Here is a 20234-nt window from a genome sequence, read left to right as displayed (position 1 = left end):
GGCTGCCCATCTTCCACACATACATGGCTACCCATCTTCCACACAAACATGGCTACATGGCTACCCATCTTCCACACATGCATGGCTACCCATCTTCTACACAAACATGGCTACCCATCGTCTACACATACATGGCTACCCATCTTCTACACATACATGGCTGTCCATTTTCTACACATACATGGCTGCCTATTTTCTACACATACATGGCTGCCCATCTGCCACACATACATGGCTACCCATCTTCCACACATACATGGCTCCCCATCTTCTACACATACATACCTGCCCATCTTCCACACATACATGGCTACCCATCTTCCACACATACATGGCTGCCCATCTCCACACATACATGGCTGCCCATCTTCCACATACACATGTCTGCCCATCTTCGACACACACATGGCTGCCCATCTTCCATGCAAACATGGCTACTCACCTTCCACAGAAGCATGGCTGCCCATCTTCCACACAAACATGGCTACTCACCTTCCACACACACATGGCTGCCCATCTTCAGCACAAACATGGCTACTCATCTTCGACTCATACAGGGCTACTCATCTTCCACACATAAATGGCTACTCATTTTTCACACATACATGGCTTCTCACATTCCACACAAACATGGCTACTCATCTTCCACACATTTCAGACTTTTCGGAGGAATTTGGTTCCCACGTGAACAACATCAAGCGAAATCAGGATGTAACCAACGATGGCAACAACATGTTTGAGGCCTTTGCCAAAGCTGACTTAGACAAAGTAAAGGCCATGATTAAGTCTAATAAGAAACTGGTAAGTGATTAATTGACCAACCTTGCACAGAAAAGTAAACTTAAAATGCCAAGCTTAAGCCTTATATAAGTGACCCCTCCCAAACCTGTGTACAGTACGCAACCTCTGTGTATTGATCTTAATCTTCTTGCCCTGATCTCTCAGATCTGAGTATCCTGCTGTGCAGTTTTGGAGGTTTTATTATAGAAATGGACCCTATATGGCCCTGAGACAATAAACGAATACACATGAAATTGGCCCCTACTTTGACACCAGTTCATACAGCAGGAGATGCACAGCAGGGGATTATTTTACCAAACATTCCTTGAACTAGTCCTTTAAGTTCTTTATTAAAGGCCCATAGGCAGCTGTTTTAAGGTAATAAAATACAATCTATAAAAAAATTCTGAAATTTAAAAAAAACATATCTAGGTTATAAATCAAGACATGAATTTATTTGTTTATTCCTTAATATCAACTAAATATCACTAAGCAGAAATCTGTCACCTAAATTTCATCCAAAAGTCTTTCACTAGTGCTCGTCATAAAAGAACTCAAAGCCCTGCGATATGAAATCCAAAATGTAAAAACGCCAGAAAATCATTTAATCAGTGCTTGTGCTTATTTTGACTCTTAATACCCTATAGTATAATGTGTAACTAAGAAATATGATAAATTACTAGTATCTCTGAATTTTGTTTCATTGTCTCATTTTGTTTTTATATTTGATAAAATGAAGGATTTTTTTCTTTGTGAATTTTCTAAAGTTTGTAAGTGTGACTTAAATTTGCTAAACTTTTATTCTTCTGAAAATATTCACAAATCATTACCATTATGAAAACCATGTCCATAGGTTGACTTCCGTATGGAGGGTCGGACGATCCTGCACCTCGCCTGCCACGAGGGCTATATTGGGCTCGTACGAGAGTTGATAGATGCGGGAGCCAATATGGGCCTGCAGGATGATGAAGGGGACACACCACTTCACTATGCTGCCTTTGGGTGTGTGATGGTTATTTTGTGTACGAGTTTGGTTAAATGATATTGGAAACTTTGATAAATGATTTTGGCAACCCACTGGCTGCAAATATATAAAGGGTAATCGTTTGTTTCAGTGTAAGATTGTGATATATTTCACCGAGTGAGCACAAAAAGATATATTGTGAAATTTTCACTTTTGGTGTTCAAAAGGTGAAAGGTCTTTTTTTATCATATGCCAAAAATTGAAGTTAAAATCATTTATTTACACTTTTAGAAAAATGCGCCAATTTATATGCGCATGTAACCTCATTTCAGAAATGTTGTCATTTAAATTGTGTCCCAGCCTAATGTAAGCGCTGACATTTGATTTTGAACTGAGAGCAGACTTAAATTTAAAATCTGAAAAATATCAATTTGATATTTTCATTGTTTCAAACAGTGGAATATCAATTTATTTCCACTGATAAAACTTTATAAACCACCAGAAAGCATATAATAAAGAGCAATATTGAAAAATTGTCTTTGTGAATTATTTAAACTAAAATTAATTAACCATGCCTTATTGAAAGAACAACAAATAATGCTTAGTTGAGTCCTCAATGAATGTTTTAAAGGTATCAAACTATTGTGATTTTATCAATGAAAGTGATTGGTAATCTTTTTCTAGAAGTACACTTTATGACCAGTTTTATTGACTTGCAGAAAGCAGCCAGACTGTGTCCAGGAGCTCTTACAGAATGCTGCCAACCCTAACGTGAGGAATAAGAATGGCCTGACCCCCCTTCTGATTGCAATAGACCATCCTGACATTGACTCCATCCAGTGCCTTATTCTCAACAATGCCGATGTCTCATTGAGGGTAATGTCTAATACTGTTTTTGCATGATTTTTAAAGTAATGGTTAGGAAATTATTTTTTATTGTGTTTAAAGTAAATCGGTCTACAGCTATTTTTAAAACAGCTTATCTGTCTTTAAATAAACTGAAGCATTTTTTATTTATCTTAAACAGGAGATTTATACAGAAATTATTATTATTATTATTATTATTATTATTATTATTATTATTATTATTATTATTATTATTATTTTTATAAGCAAGTACTGGGATAATCTGCCGGTTGATTTATCACGGCAAATATGAACTCATCAAAAATCTCACTGCAAGTGAACATTCAAACTTATTTATTAAGACATGGAAGGGACTTTATTATGGAGTGACCTTCCTATGTCTTTCAAATAGATATGATCAAGTGTCTGTTAGCTATTGCTATCTGTACGAAAACACTTTGTTAAATAATAAAATACATTCTTCAGACTGATGATGGTGAGACAGCCATGCACACTGCCATAGAACAGAAGGAGGGGCAGCCCCTGATCCTACAGGCTGTCCTCTCAGCAACAACTGCTGACCACACAATGTGTAATGCGGACAACTTTAATGTTCTTCAGTGGGCCGTGTTCAAGAATGTTCCTGCGTAAGTAGTTGTTGTGTGCCGCTCACATAAACAAATCAGGGGTAGTGTTTAATTGCCTGTCAGTTATGTAATAAGGACAACTTTAATGTTTTTCAGTCCCGTGTTTAAGAACGTCACTGCTTGAGTAACTGTTGTGTGAGATCAAACAAACAAAATTTGGGGTCATTCAGTCTTGTATTTGCTTGTCAGTTTTTCAAAAGATAAAAGTTAAGGTATTGTGATAGACTCGGTGTCATCAATGTCATTTACAGAATGTGCAACGTTAATGTTGACCATAATTTAAAACCAAATTCAAAACAAGATTATAAAACAAATGAAAATTAATTCACATGTTGCCAGAGACAAAAATGCACATGTGAGTAAAGACCTAGCACTCTGGCGTAACTAATGATTCAGTTATGCCTTTGTACCAGTCTTTGCCTTAAAAAAAATTCAGCACTTGTCCTTTCGGGCAAGTAATTGAAGTAAACCACTTGCCTGAAAACAGTTTTACTTGCCCAAAATAATTTAAAAAAAAAAAAACGCAACAAAATTTAAATTGTAGTGTTCATTTATTCCTTATGGATAACAGCATATTGAAATCAAGGTATTCAGTCATCTCTCATCCTCATCAGAATCATCAAAAATAAGACAAAATACATAAAAATTCATTGTTTAGTAACCAAACCACGAACGAAAGAAGTATTCCATTAATTAGCGTTCATGTTTTCAGTTTTTCAAGAGTCATTGTTCGTTTGTTTTTGTTTTTAGCTCCCCTGTCACGTAGTGACAAGGTGAGCTTTTGTGATCACTCTTCGTCCGTCGTCCGTCCGTCCGTCCGTCCGTCCGTTCACAATTGCTTGTGAACACAATAGAGGTCACAATTTTGACCTAATCTTTATGAAACTTGGTCAGACTGATCATCTCTATAAAATCTAGGTCAAGTTCGATATTGGGTCATCTGGGGTCAAAAACTAGGTCACTAGGTCAATTAGTAGAAAAACCTTGTGAACACAATAGAGGTCACAATTTTAGCCTAATCTCAATGCAACTTGGTCAGAATGGTCATCTCTATAAAATCTAGGTCAAGTTCGATATTGGGTCATCCGCGGTCAATAATTAGGTCACTAGGTCAATTAGTAGAAAAACCTTGTGAACACAATAGAGGTCACAATTTTAGCCTAATCTCCATGCAACTTGGTCAGAATGATCATCTCTATAAAATCTAGGTCAAGTTCGATATTGGGTCATCCGCGGTCAATAACTAGGTCACTAGGTCAATTAGTACAAAAACCTTGTGAACACAATAGAGGTCACAATTTTAGGCTAATCTTAATGCAACTTGGTCAGAATGATCATCTCTATAAAATCTGGGTCAAGTTTGATATTGGGTCATACGCAGTCAATAACTAGGTCACTAGGTCAATTATTAGAAAAACCTTGTGAACAAAATAGAGGTCACAATTTTAGCCTTATCTTAATGAAACTTGGTCAGAATGATCATCTTAACATAAGCTAGGTCAAGTTCCATATTGGGTCAACCCAGGTCAAAAACTAGGTCACTAGGTCAATTAGTAGAAAAACCTTGTGAACACAATAGAGGTCACAATTTAAGCCTAATCTCAATGCAACTTGGTCAGAATGATCATCTTTATAAAATGTAGGTCAAGTTCGATATTGGGTCATCCGCGGTCAACAACTAGGTCACTAGGTCAATTAGTACAAAAACCTTGTGAACACAATAGAGGTCACAATTTTAGCCTAATCTCAATGCAAGTTGGTCAGAATAATCATCTCTATAAAATCTAGGTCAAGTTCGATATTGGGTCATCCGCAGTCAATAACTAGGTCACTAGGTCAATTATTAGAAAAACCTTGTGAACACAACAGAGGTCACAATTTTGACCTAATCTTTATGAAACTTGGTCAGACTGATCATCTCTATGAAATCTAGGTCAAGTTCGATATTGGGTCATCTGGGGTCAAAAACTAGGTCAGTAGGTCAATTAGTAGAAATACCTTGTGAACACATTAGAGGTCACAATTTTAGCCTAATCTCAATGCAACTTGGTCAGAATGATCATCTCTATAAAATTTAGGTCAAGTTCGATATTGGATCATCCGCGGTCAATAACTAGGTCACTAGGTCAATTAGTAGAAAAACCTTGTGAACACAATATAGGTCACAATTTTAGCCTAATCTCAATGCAACTTGGTCAGAATGATCATCGCTATAAAATGTAGGTCAAGTTTGATATTGGGTCATCTGGGGTCAATAACTAGGTCACTAGGTCAATTAGTACAAAAACCTTGTGAACACAATAGAGGTCACAATTTTAGCCTAATCTCAATGCAACTTGGTCAGAATGATCATCTCTATAAAATCTAAGTCAAGTTCGATATTGGGTCATCCGCGGTCAATTACTAGGTCACTAGGTCAATTAGTAGAAAAACCTTGTGAACACAATAGAGGTCACAATTTTAGCCTAATCTCAATGCAAATTGGTCAGAATGATCATCGCTGTAAAATGTAGGTCAAGTTTGATATTGGGTCATTCACTGTCAATAACTAGGTCACTAGGTCAATTAGTACAAAAACCTTGTGAACACAATAGAGGTCACAATTTTAGCCTAATCTCAATGCAACTTGGTCAGAATGATCATCTCTATAAAATCTAGGTCAAGTTCGATATTGGGTCATCCGCGGTCAATAACTAGGTCACTAGGTCAATTAGTACAAAAACCTTGTGAACACAATAGAAGTCACAATTTTAGGCTAATCTTAATGCAACTTGGTCAGAATGATCATCTCTATAAAATCTGGGTCAAGTTCGATATTGGGTCATCCGCGGTCAATAACTAGGTCACTAGGTCAATTATTAGAAAAACCTTGTGAACAAAATAGAGGTCACAATTTTAGCCTTATCTTAATGAAACTTGGTCAGAATGATCATCTTAACATAAGCTAGGTCAAGTTCCATATTGGGTCAACCCAGGTCAAAAACTAGGTCACTAGGTCAATTAGTAGAAAAACCTTGTGAACACAATAGAGGTCACAATTTAAGCCTAATCTCAATGCAACTTGGTCAGAATGATCATCTCTATAAAATGTAGGTCAAGTTCGATATTGGGTCATCCGCGGTCAACAACTAGGTCACTAGGTCAATTAGTACAAAAACCTTGTGAACACAATAGAGGTCACAATTTTAGCCTAATCTCAATGCAAGTTGGTCAGAATAATCATCTCTATAAAATCTAGGTCAAGTTCGATATTGGGTCATCCGCAGTCAATAACTAGGTCACTAGGTCAATTATTAGAAAAACCTTGTGAACACAACAGAGGTCACAATTTTGACCTAATCTTTATGAAACTTGGTCAGACTGATCATCTCTATGAAATCTAGGTCAAGTTCGATATTGGGTCATCTGGGGTCAAAAACTAGGTCAGTAGGTCAATTAGTAGAAATACCTTGTGAACACATTAGAGGTCACAATTTTAGCCTAATCTCAATGCAACTTGGTCAGAATGATCATCTCTATAAAATTTAGGTCAAGTTCGATATTGGGTCATCCGCGGTCAATAACTAGGTCACTAGGTCAATTAGTAGAAAAACCTTGTGAACACAATATAGGTCACAATTTTAGCCTAATCTCAATGCAACTTGGTCAGAATGATCATCGCTATAAAATGTAGGTCAAGTTTGATATTGGGTCATCTGGGGTCAATAACTAGGTCACTAGGTCAATTAGTACAAAAACCTTGTGAACACAATAGAGGTCACAATTTTAGCCTAATCTCAATGCAACTTGGTCAGAATGATCATCTCTATAAAATCTAAGTCAAGTTCGATATTGGGTCATCCGCGGTCAATTACTAGGTCACTAGGTCAATTAGTAGAAAAACCTTGTGAACACAATAGAGGTCACAATTTTAGCCTAATCTCAATGCAAATTGGTCAGAATGATCATCTCTATAAAATGTAGGTCAAGTTCGATATTGGGTCATCCGCGGTCAACAACTAGGTCACTAGGTCAATTAGTACAAAAACCTTGTGAACACAATAGAGGTCACAATTTTAGCCTAATCTCAATGCAAGTTGGTCAGAATAATCATCTCTATAAAATCTAGGTCAAGTTCGATATTGGGTCATCCGCAGTCAATAACTAGGTCACTAGGTCAATTATTAGAAAAACCTTGTGAACACAACAGAGGTCACAATTTTGACCTAATCTTTATGAAACTTGGTCAGACTGATCATCTCTATGAAATCTAGGTCAAGTTCGATATTGGGTCATCTGGGGTCAAAAACTAGGTCAGTAGGTCAATTAGTAGAAATACCTTGTGAACACATTAGAGGTCACAATTTTAGCCTTATCTTAATGAAACTTGGTCAGAATGATCATCTTAACATAAGCTAGGTCAAGTTCCATATTGGGTCAACCCAGGTCAAAAACTAGGTCACTAGGTCAATTAGTAGAAAAACCTTGTGAACACAATAAAGGTCACAATTTAAGCCTAATCTCAATGCAACTTGGTCAGAATGATCATCTCTATAAAATGTAGGTCAAGTTCGATATTGGGTCATCCGCGGTCAACAACTAGGTCACTAGGTCAATTAGTACAAAAACCTTGTGAACACAATAGAGGTCACAATTTTAGCCTAATCTCAATGCAACTTGGTCAGAATAATCATCTCTATGAAATCTAGGTCAAGTTCGATATTGGGTCATCTGGGGTCAATAACTAGGTCACTAGGTCAATTAGTACAAAAACCTTGTGAACACAATAGAGGTCACAATTTTAGCCTAATCTCAATGCAACTTGGTCAGAATGATCATCTCTATAAAATCTAAGTCAAGTTCGATATTGGGTCATCCGCGGTCAATTACTAGGTCACTAGGTCAATTAGTAGAAAAACCTTGTGAACACAATAGAGGTCACAATTTTAGCCTAATCTCAATGCAAATTGGTCAGAATGATCATCGCTGTAAAATGTAGGTCAAGTTTGATATTGGGTCATTCACTGTCAATAACTAGGTCACTAGGTCAATTAGTACAAAAACCTTGTGAACACAATAGAGGTCACAATTTTAGCCTAATCTCAATGCAACTTGGTCAGAATGATCATCTCTATAAAATCTAGGTCAAGTTCGATATTGGGTCATCCGCGGTCAATAACTAGGTCACTAGGTCAATTAGTACAAAAACCTTGTGAACACAATAGAAGTCACAATTTTAGGCTAATCTTAATGCAACTTGGTCAGAATGATCATCTCTATAAAATCTGGGTCAAGTTCGATATTGGGTCATCCGCGGTCAATAACTAGGTCACTAGGTCAATTATTAGAAAAACCTTGTGAACAAAATAGAGGTCACAATTTTAGCCTTATCTTAATGAAACTTGGTCAGAATGATCATCTTAACATAAGCTAGGTCAAGTTCCATATTGGGTCAACCCAGGTCAAAAACTAGGTCACTAGGTCAATTAGTAGAAAAACCTTGTGAACACAATAGAGGTCACAATTTAAGCCTAATCTCAATGCAACTTGGTCAGAATGATCATCTCTATAAAATGTAGGTCAAGTTCGATATTGGGTCATCCGCGGTCAACAACTAGGTCACTAGGTCAATTAGTACAAAAACCTTGTGAACACAATAGAGGTCACAATTTTAGCCTAATCTCAATGCAAGTTGGTCAGAATAATCATCTCTATAAAATCTAGGTCAAGTTCGATATTGGGTCATCCGCAGTCAATAACTAGGTCACTAGGTCAATTATTAGAAAAACCTTGTGAACACAACAGAGGTCACAATTTTGACCTAATCTTTATGAAACTTGGTCAGACTGATCATCTCTATGAAATCTAGGTCAAGTTCGATATTGGGTCATCTGGGGTCAAAAACTAGGTCAGTAGGTCAATTAGTAGAAATACCTTGTGAACACATTAGAGGTCACAATTTTAGCCTAATCTCAATGCAACTTGGTCAGAATGATCATCTCTATAAAATTTAGGTCAAGTTCGATATTGGGTCATCCGCGGTCAATAACTAGGTCACTAGGTCAATTAGTAGAAAAACCTTGTGAACACAATATAGGTCACAATTTTAGCCTAATCTCAATGCAACTTGGTCAGAATGATCATCGCTATAAAATGTAGGTCAAGTTTGATATTGGGTCATCTGGGGTCAATAACTAGGTCACTAGGTCAATTAGTACAAAAACCTTGTGAACACAATAGAGGTCACAATTTTAGCCTAATCTCAATGCAACTTGGTCAGAATGATCATCTCTATAAAATCTAAGTCAAGTTCGATATTGGGTCATCCGCGGTCAATTACTAGGTCACTAGGTCAATTAGTAGAAAAACCTTGTGAACACAATAGAGGTCACAATTTTAGCCTAATCTCAATGCAAATTGGTCAGAATGATCATCTCTATAAAATGTAGGTCAAGTTCGATATTGGGTCATCCGCGGTCAACAACTAGGTCACTAGGTCAATTAGTACAAAAACCTTGTGAACACAATAGAGGTCACAATTTTAGCCTAATCTCAATGCAAGTTGGTCAGAATAATCATCTCTATAAAATCTAGGTCAAGTTCGATATTGGGTCATCCGCAGTCAATAACTAGGTCACTAGGTCAATTATTAGAAAAACCTTGTGAACACAACAGAGGTCACAATTTTGACCTAATCTTTATGAAACTTGGTCAGACTGATCATCTCTATGAAATCTAGGTCAAGTTCGATATTGGGTCATCTGGGGTCAAAAACTAGGTCAGTAGGTCAATTAGTAGAAATACCTTGTGAACACATTAGAGGTCACAATTTTAGCCTTATCTTAATGAAACTTGGTCAGAATGATCATCTTAACATAAGCTAGGTCAAGTTCCATATTGGGTCAACCCAGGTCAAAAACTAGGTCACTAGGTCAATTAGTAGAAAAACCTTGTGAACACAATAGAGGTCACAATTTAAGCCTAATCTCAATGCAACTTGGTCAGAATGATCATCTCTATAAAATGTAGGTCAAGTTCGATATTGGGTCATCCGCGGTCAACAACTAGGTCACTAGGTCAATTAGTACAAAAACCTTGTGAACACAATAGAGGTCACAATTTTAGCCTAATCTCAATGCAAGTTGGTCAGAATAATCATCTCTATAAAATCTAGGTCAAGTTCGATATTGGGTCATCCGCAGTCAATAACTAGGTCACTAGGTCAATTATTAGAAAAACCTTGTGAACACAACAGAGGTCACAATTTTGACCTAATCTTTATGAAACTTGGTCAGACTGATCATCTCTATGAAATCTAGGTCAAGTTCGATATTGGGTCATCTGGGGTCAAAAACTAGGTCAGTAGGTCAATTAGTAGAAATACCTTGTGAACACATTAGAGGTCACAATTTTAGCCTAATCTCAATGCAACTTGGTCAGAATGATCATCTCTATAAAATTTAGGTCAAGTTCGATATTGGGTCATCCGCGGTCAATAACTAGGTCACTAGGTCAATTAGTAGAAAAACCTTGTGAACACAATAGAGGTCACAATTTTAGCCTAATCTCAATGCAACTTGGTCAGAATGGTCATCGCTATAAAATGTAGGTCAAGTTTGATATTGGGTCATCTGGGGTCAATAACTAGGTCACTAGGTCAATTAGAACAAAAACCTTGTGAACACAATAGAGGTCACAATTTTAGCCTAATCTCAATGCAACTTGGTCAGAATGATCATCTCTATAAAATCTAAGCCAAGTTCGATATTGGGTCATCTGCGGTCAATAACTAGGTCACTAGGTCAATTAGTACAAAAACCTTGTGAACACAATAGAGGTCACAATTTTAGGCTAATCTTAATGCAACTTGGTCAGAATGATCATCTCTATAAAATCTGGGTCAAGTTCGATATTGGGTCATACGCAGTCAATAACTAGGTCACTAGGTCAATTATTAGAAAAACCTTGTGAACAAAATAGAGGTCACAATTTTAGCCTTATCTTAATGAAACTTGGTCAGAATGATCATCTTAACATAAGCTAGGTCAAGTTCCATATTGGGTCAACCCAGGTCAAAAACTAGGTCACTAGGTCAATTATTTTTATTTACCGGTGATATTTGAACATAAATGTCTATGTTTGAGAACTTTCAGCTGTTTCATATATCTGATAAATATGATTATCATTTTGCAAGTGCAACTACCGACTCTTAAATAATGTCTATTTGGATTTTCTTGTATCATTCTATTTATGGCAGATATTAATTGTTCTTATTAAGACTTACAATCACATTATATAAATATTTTTGGATTTATTATTGATTTACATAATCATACGTAATTCTACTAAATTTTATTTCAAATTTATAATAATATCTTTTTAGATTTTTTTTTATGAAATTGCCTTTTTAGCTCACCTGTCACTTTGTGACATGGTGAGCTTTTGTGATCGCCTTTTGTCCGTCGTGCGGCGTGCGTCGTCCGTCAACAATTTACTTAAAAGACATCTCCGCCTTAACCGCTAGGCCAATATTAATAAAACTTCATAGGTTCCTTGGGTTGTCTTCTATCAAAGTTGTTCAAAGAATTCAATTCCATACAGAACTCTGGTTGCCATGGCAACCAAAAGGAAAAACTTTAAAAATCTTCTTCTCCCAAACCACAAGGCTTAGGCGGTTGATATATGGTAGGTAGGATCACCAAATGGTCCTCTACCAAGATTGTTCAAATTATGGCCCTGGGGTCAAAATTGGCCCCGCCCCGGGGGGTCATGGGTTTTCTCTATATGTTTATAGTGAAAACTTAAAAAATCTTCTCCTCTGAACTTACTTGGCCTAGAGCTTAGATATTTGGCATGGTTCATCGTCTAGTGGACCTCTACAAAGTTTGTTCAAATTATGGCCCTGGGGTCAAACTTGGCCTCGACCCGGGGGGTCATGGGTTTTCTCTATATGTTTATAGTGAAAACCTTAAAAAATCTTCTCCTCTGAACTTACTTGGCCTAGAGCTTAGATATTTGGCATGGTTCATCGCCTAGTGGACCTCTACAAAGTTTGTTCAAATTATGGCCCTGGGGTCAAAGTTGGCCCCGTCCCGGGGGGTCATGGGTTTTCTCTATATGTTTATAGTGAAAACTTCAAAAATCTTCTCCTCTGAACTTACTTGGCCTAGAGCTTAGATATTTGGCATGATTCATCGTCTAGTGGACCTCTACAAAGTTTGTTCAAATTATGGCCCTGGGGTCAAAATTGGCCCCGCCCCGGGGGGTCATGGGTATTCTCTATAAGTTTATAGTTAAAACTTCAAAAATCTTCTTCTCTGAACTTACTTGGACTAGAGCTTAGATATTTGGCATGATTCATTGTCTAGTGGACCTTTACAAAGATTGTTCAAATTATGGCCTTGGGGTCAAAATTGGCCCCGCCGCCCCGGGGGTCATGGGTATACTTGATATGTTTATAGTTAAAACTTCAAAAATCTTCTCCTCTTAACTTACTTGGACTAGAGCTTAGATATTTGGCATGATTCATCGTCTAGTGGACCTCTACAAAGTTTGTTCAAATTTTGGTCTTTGGGTCAAAATTGGCGCTGCCCCAAGGGGTCATGGGTTTTCTCTATATGTTTATAGTGAAAACCTTAAAAAATCTTCTCCTCTGAACTTACTTGGCCTAGAGCTTAGATATTTGGCATGATTCATCGTCTAGTGGACCTCTACAAAGTTTGTTCAAATTATGGCCCTTGGGTCAAAATTGGCCCCGCCCGGGGGGGTCATGGATTTTCTCTATATGTTTATAGTGAAAACTTCAAAAATCTTCTCCTCTGAACTTACTTGGCCTAGAGCTTAGATATTTGGCATGATTCATCGTCTAGTGGTCCTCTACAAAGTTTGTTCAAATTATGGCCCTGGGGTCAAAATTGGCCCCGCCCCGGGGGGTCATGGGTATTCTCTATATGTTTATAGTTAAAACTTCAAAAATCTTCTCCTCTGAACTTACTTGGACTAGAGCTTAGATATTTGGCATGATTCATCGTCTAGTGGACCTTTACAAAGATTGTTCAAATTATGGCCTTGGATTCAAAATTGGCCCCGCCCCGGGGGTAATGGGTTTTCTCTATATGTTTATAGTGAAAACTTCAAAAATCTTCTCCTTTGAACTTACTTGGACTAGAGCTTAGATATTTGGCATGGTTCATGGTCTAGTTGACCTCTACAAAGATTGTTCAAATTATGGCCTTGGGGTCAAAATTGACCCCGCCCTGGGGGGTCATGGGTATACTTGATATGTTTATAGTTAAAACTTCAAAAATCTTCTCCTCTTAACTTACTTGGACTAGAGCTTAGATATTTGGCATGATTCATCGTCTAGTGGACCTCTACAAAGATTGTTCAAAATTGGCCCCGCCCCGGGGGGTCATGGGTTTTCTCTATATGTTTATAGTTAAAACTTCAAAAATCTTCTCCTCTGAACTTACTTGGACTAGAGCTTAGATATTTGGCATGATTCATCATCTAGTGGACCTCTACAAAGATTGTTCAAATTATGGCCTTGGGGTCAAAAATGGCCCCGCCCCCTTGGGGGTCATGGGTTTTCTCTATATGTTTATAGTGAAAACTTCAAAAATCATCTCCTCTGAACTTACGTGGCTTAGAGCTTAGATATTTGGCATGATTCATCGTCTAGTGGACCTCTACAAAGTTTGTTCAAATTATGGCCCTGGGGTCAACATTGGCCACACCCCGGGGCTGATGGTTTTTCTCTATATGGGTTATAGTGAAAACTTAAAAAATCTTCTCCAAACTCACAAAGACAAATAACGTCTTAATTTAAACTGGATAACATATTTAGTACACATACCAATTTTCAATATGGGCCACATACAACAATTAATTACAAATATACATATATAGATACACACGTAAAATCAAGTAGTGACAAGAGCTTAGATATTTGGCATGATATACCATCTAGTTGACTTGTACCAATATTGTTCAATCTTTGGCTCTGGGGTCAAAAAATGGCCCCACCCGGGCGGTCATGGGTTTCCTTATATATGTATATGATGAAAACTTAAGTAATCTTCTTCTCCGAAACCAAAAGGCGAAGGCCTTAGATATTTGGTATGAAGCATCGTTTATCGGACCACTATTAAGATTGTTCAAACTTTAGCCCTGGGGTCAAAATTGGCCACGCCCCGTGTTCATAGGCTTAGGTTTTCAATATTTGTATATAATTGAAGAATGTGCAATATATGACAGGTGAGCGATTCAGGGCCATTTGGCCCTCTTGTTTAATTTCATTGTCTTTCTTCATAGGTCTCATCTGTATTATATTGGCATTTTAAGGTACATAATAATCTATACTTCATTACATAGTTTCCATAACTTAAAAAATAATAACAATTTCCAGTGTTTTATAAAGATCTGCTGTATTAGATCCATTGTAATTCTGTAAAAATCTCAAGCACGACGAAAAATAATCAATATTACTTTTATTAGAATACCTCGGCTTATATCCTTTTCTTAGGTGGTAAAAAAATTCCAGAGTCAAAACTTAGAAAAATATGTTCTGACTCTTACGTCCGTATTATTTATTTAATGCATGTTGGTTATGTAACCCAATGCATCCTTGTCGAATTCCAATATGCACCAGTGATTGTTTAGTTGCAACAACATCTTTCTTACTTTCAGTTTCACTTTAAGGTTTTTATTTTTTTCAGAAAGTAAACAAAAACATTAAACGTTCCTATTGCCAATATTGCAATATTGTATATTTCATAAATGGCATAACCATAACTGTTATACAATACTGTTTTGTTATAGAACTTAACTGTAATGTTAACACTGACAGCGATTTATGCAGTTCTTCTTTCACTTTCATTAAAATTGACAGGAAGCAAGCATGCACCTGTTTTCTGCGCTTTTTATACAATGTGCTACGAAAAATGTTTATTTTTCTGTGACACATTAAAAACTTATAAGAATATTTTTTTAATTTAACCCGAAATATAATAAAACAACTTAAAATAAATGAACAAAATATATTTTAGCATTGTTGTTTTTCAAAACCATCTTACTTAACGAAAACATGGAAGGTGTCCGTTAATTTGCATAATTGGCAGAGTTAATATTACGTCATTGAGTTTGAGTGCTGCTAATTGTCATGGTTACCGATCAGATTCCAGATCGATAATCACTTGTCACTTTGAGTGTTAAATACTCTTGCGAATTAAACAAACATTCAGATCATGCATTGAGGCTTTCAGATGATAACAACTCTCATACTGAAATTCTCCCGGGTCAAATTTGATGCATACATGTACTACAAATTTATGATGTGTCAATTTTGGGTCATTTACGATTTCTGTGCATCAAAACTAATATACTAAAGCCAATATTTAGAAAGTTCATTCCAAATTTGAAAATTATTGCTGAAGAAATTATGAAAACTTAGGGATTTAAATTTCGGGAAAATGCACTTGCCCGTTTGGGCAACCACCTGTGAATTTTGACATGTCCGAAACGGTAATTACTTGTCCCGGGCTTCGGGCAACCCAGTTATGACGAAGAATGTTGTACAGCTGAAAAAAGACAAGTGATTGCATCTTTTAGTGCTGGTTCAAAGTTTCTGCGTACAGCAATTAAGATCAGTATATTATAACAATTTGATTGAAGGTTTCTGTATACAGCCACAAAGATGCTTATTTTGTAACAATTTCTTTAACCTTAAAAATCAAGTGTTTTCAATAAATATTGAGATCTTTTTTGCTCCCCAACCCCAGTGCGGTAAAGATTGTCCTGGACCGAAGCCCGAGTCTTGTTGAAATGTCCATGGGAGATGACAAGTACACCTGCCTGCATATCGCAGCTGTCAACGACTTTGTTGAGATTGCTGGACTAATGCTCGAAATGGTTGGTGGTTTTCAAGAAGTTTCTAAATTTCAAAAGCCTGTACATTTGATCTAGGTTTTTCACTCTTCTTATTTAGTATTTGAGGGAATATCTATGATTACACAGTTATAAGCTGCTCTCTCACAAACAGTCCTTTTTCACAACTGTTTTTTTTCCAAGAATGAGCTTATTTCTTTGTAAATCTCTGAAAATCATTGATATATGACTGCTGACAAAAAATCAGATCGCAGTTTTCATAGTTAGGTTTGTAAATTAATATTTTATGGCTAAAAGCGTTACAAACATATTAAACAAAATATTAAGAAAAATGAGGTTTTTTTTGCATAAAATATCAGTAAATATGGAAACCTGTGGCCTGATCTTTTGTCAACGGTCTTATATCACTCGTTTCCAGACATAAGCACAAAAATTGAATTATTCTAGGACAAAAATGCCACTTTTCTTGTAAATAAAGATGAACATACAATATCTTATAGAAGAAATATCCCTTAGATGACAGTCATACAATAAAATTTGCGAAGCACTTACACATAAATAAAAACATGCTTTCTCTTTTTCTAATTTAAGAATAAAAATTACATTTCATACTTGTTTAAATGCATGCTTTTGTTACATTCCCAGGGTGGAGCAAAGCCTGACCCCAAAGACAAAGAAATGAGAACACCCCTTCATCTGGCTGTGGTCAGACAACATAAGAGAACTATTGAACTCCTGCTCAATAAGAGTAAGAAACCATAATATTGACTTATTTTAAAGTTCTTCCTCATTTTTTTCTCTCAAACATTCTTAATTGTTAACATGCATACCCATTTAAGGTTAAGAACTATTGAGGCCTATTCCATTTAAACCTATAACCCCCCAGGGGGAAGGCACTTTTAAAATATATCACCCCCCTTCAGAAGCAAATTTACCCTTTCGGCGTCCAAATTAGCGAAATATTACACCCACCTATATACTATTTAGATAATTACCTCCCCCCGGGGGTTATTTGTTTTACTGGAGTAACCCTGAACTCTTGCTCATCAACATTAAAGAACCTTGATAAGTTGATATTGGCTTAAGCTTCTTCCAACATTCCTCATTTTATTTCTCAAACAATCAAAAAAAATACATGTATTCTTTAAAAGTTAATTTAGGAATGAATTCTGGGATTGATGTCATTATCGGGGTATGAATGCTGTTGGGCTGGTGAAAGTGTGTGGAGTTGAAAGGTCTCCACACATATTTAAACAAGCCCAACTGAGTTCATTTCCCTGATTATGACATCAATCATGCAGTTCATTACTTCATTCTCCTTATTTTATTTTTAAAACATTCTCAAAAGAATTACATGTACACATGTTTAATGTTAAGAACTATTAAACTCCTGCTCATTTTATTTCTCAAATATTTTTGATATTTTTAAAATTTACATGTATCGCGATTAATGTTAAGGAGTATTTGGGTATTTAAGTATATACAAGAGTCCTCTCCTCCACCATGATCATTCATAAAAGTGATGTGTTTTGCCTTGTACAAGCATCATAATGTGGCTCATTTATTTCAGTTGTTTAAGCTTCTAAGTTTCCTTTATTTTAAAGCTGCAAACTCACAGACTGAATCAGCTGGTTTTGGTATCAATGCCTTCAATTTTAGTCATATAAGAAAACTCACAGTACAACAGGTCTCGATTGTCTGGAAAACTGTTGAAAAGCTAAAAACATTAGCGTTAGTAACCCCTTGAGCCAAAAAAGATCAATTTTCGAATGCAAATATGATCTTTTGTCAGCAGCTACAATTTGATCTTTTGTCTGGAGTCTTATATCACTGTTTTCCAGACATTTAAGCATAAATTGGCTGATTCTTAGACAAAAAAATAAAGAAGTTATCAAAACTGTACGATATTCCTAAAAACTTGGAACAAAACTGTTCAAGATATTCCAGAGACTTGAAACAAAACTGTCCAAGATTTTCCCATGAAACTTGGCTGTTCAAGATATTCCCATGAGACTTAGAACAAAACTGCTCAAGATACTCACATGAAACTTGGATCAAAACTGTTCAAGATATTCCCATGAGACTTAGAACAAAACTGCTCAAGATACTCACATGAAACTTGGAACAAAACTGCTCAAGATATTCCCATGAAACTTGGAACAAAACTGCTCAAGATATTCCCATGAGACTTAGAACAAAACTGTTCAAGATATTCCCATGAGACTGAGAACAAAACTGCTCAAGATACTCATATGAAACTTGGAACAAAACTGCTCAAGATATTGCCATGAAACTTGGAACAAAACTATTCAAGATACTCACATGAAACTTGGATCAAAACTGTTCAAGATATTCCCATGAGACTTAGAACAAAACTGCTCAAGATACTCACATGAAACTTGGAACAAAACTGCTCAAGATATTCCCTTGAGACTTGGAACAAAACTGTTCGAGATATTCCAATGAGACTTGGAACAAAACTTTTCAAGATATTACCATGAAATCGACTGCAAAGTGTAGTAACTTAAGGCATAGCTGTTCGGCTTAAACATGCATCGAGTTATGTCTCTTTGGCTATTTCGCTGTGATAATTCAAAATACATTACCTACACAGTGTGTTAAAATATTTCAGAGGCTGATGTGAATGCCCAGGATAAGGATGGTAACACCCCACTCCATCTCTCCCAGAACGTGAAACTCCTACAGTCATTTAGGGTATGAGCTATTCCAATAAAACATAATATAACAGTTCTGTAGGTCATTTTGGAAAGTGTAGGTTGTTAAGGATTTATGTTTATTTCATTTTCTCTGAAATGTAAAATACTATCGGAAAATATTGAATGAAAATATGAAATAATGAAAATATTGCAACATAAACTTTTAATGGTTACAGACACTACAGAATTTTAAATTTAAGTATTTTGCAAAGAACTGTTGTTCATGCCTAAACCTGTACTAGCCCAGAATCATTAATGTTTTTTATACTTACCATAACAAATAACTGTTAGGTTAATGTCAATGAAAGTTAAATTTACTTTCATTTTCTACCGATTATTGGGTTATAACAATGAGCATAATATGTTTGATTTTCAGTGTTTAAACAAACCATTGCTGATTGTGTTTTACTCATAAAATCCATAATTTATGACCAATTTCAAAAATTAAACCAGCAAAATGTGCGGGACACATGTCTGTCTAAATCCGCATCAATTGATGTACCATTACTTATTGAAATTTAGAGTATTATTCATTCTTTTGATAATTTTTTTTTCAAGTGAGACTGCATAACGCTTAAAAATAGCCAATTTTGGAGCATATTTCCCAACATATCTCAAGAACGGGTAATACTAACGTCTTGAAATTTTAGAAAAGTGAGATAGGCATTTTCTAGTCTGGTCAACCTTTAAAATCTGTCCCTATCTTATATATTTTTTCTGTGCCATTGATATAACATAAAAAAAAAGCTATTCAGCACCAATACCCTGTTCCAGCCATATAGGATTAGTGCACAGGAATTGATATCTAAGTTTACATCTAGATTAAAATAATCTTTCAACCTTTATAATAAAATATAAACCTTGTGATATTAAATGGTAAAATTATATGTGTTTATTTCCATTATTATAACCTTTTGTGAACCTCGTGTATTGTGTACTGCATAGCTGCATCATTTGCCTAGCTGTCCTCAGCGTAGCTTTATTAGATGACAGCTACATTTCGCGTACTGTGATAAAAATCATTAAATGAAATAAGGAAATGTGACTGAAAAACAAATTAAGGCTGCCTCATATGAAATCTAAAAGATTGTTCTCTAACCAAACTTATCCTTGTGTTTTACAGAAGACAGTGAGTAACGTGAAGAATGACATAAACATCCAGATTGTATACACCCTTCTGGAGAAGGGAGCTGATCTGTATATTAAGAACAACGACAATTTTACCCCTGTTGACCTTATTATTGACCCGACCATGAAGAAGATGATAGAAAAGTGAGTGCTCTTGTACATGTAGATGTATGTTATCTGACTTTAGGGCTGAAATCATTTGTTTGCACAAATAGAACAATAACACTAAAAATTATTGTCTGTTTTATATTAACTTTGCATACAGAATGGTATTATATCCTTAACATG

General features: G+C 36.0%; 1 protein-coding gene across 1 annotated transcript in view; it reads left to right on the top strand.

Annotated features, from left to right (window-relative positions):
- The window catches only part of LOC128218576 (E3 ubiquitin-protein ligase MIB2-like), a 41670-nt gene that overhangs the window by 15246 nt on the left and 6190 nt on the right, over positions 1–20234 (top strand). Inside the window, exons 11-18 of the mRNA XM_052926274.1 lie at positions 659–801; positions 1634–1782; positions 2464–2620; positions 3077–3237; positions 15996–16125; positions 16747–16849; positions 18734–18816; positions 19942–20090. Of these exons, the coding sequence (XP_052782234.1) occupies positions 659–801; positions 1634–1782; positions 2464–2620; positions 3077–3237; positions 15996–16125; positions 16747–16849; positions 18734–18816; positions 19942–20090 (1075 nt within the window). The remainder of the gene's footprint in view (positions 1–658; positions 802–1633; positions 1783–2463; positions 2621–3076; positions 3238–15995; positions 16126–16746; positions 16850–18733; positions 18817–19941; positions 20091–20234) is intronic.

Source organism: Mya arenaria, chromosome 14, assembly GCF_026914265.1.
Source record: "Mya arenaria isolate MELC-2E11 chromosome 14, ASM2691426v1".
Lineage (NCBI taxonomy): Eukaryota > Metazoa > Mollusca > Bivalvia > Myida > Myidae > Mya > Mya arenaria.
This window is presented reverse-complemented; position numbering and strand designations above follow the sequence as displayed.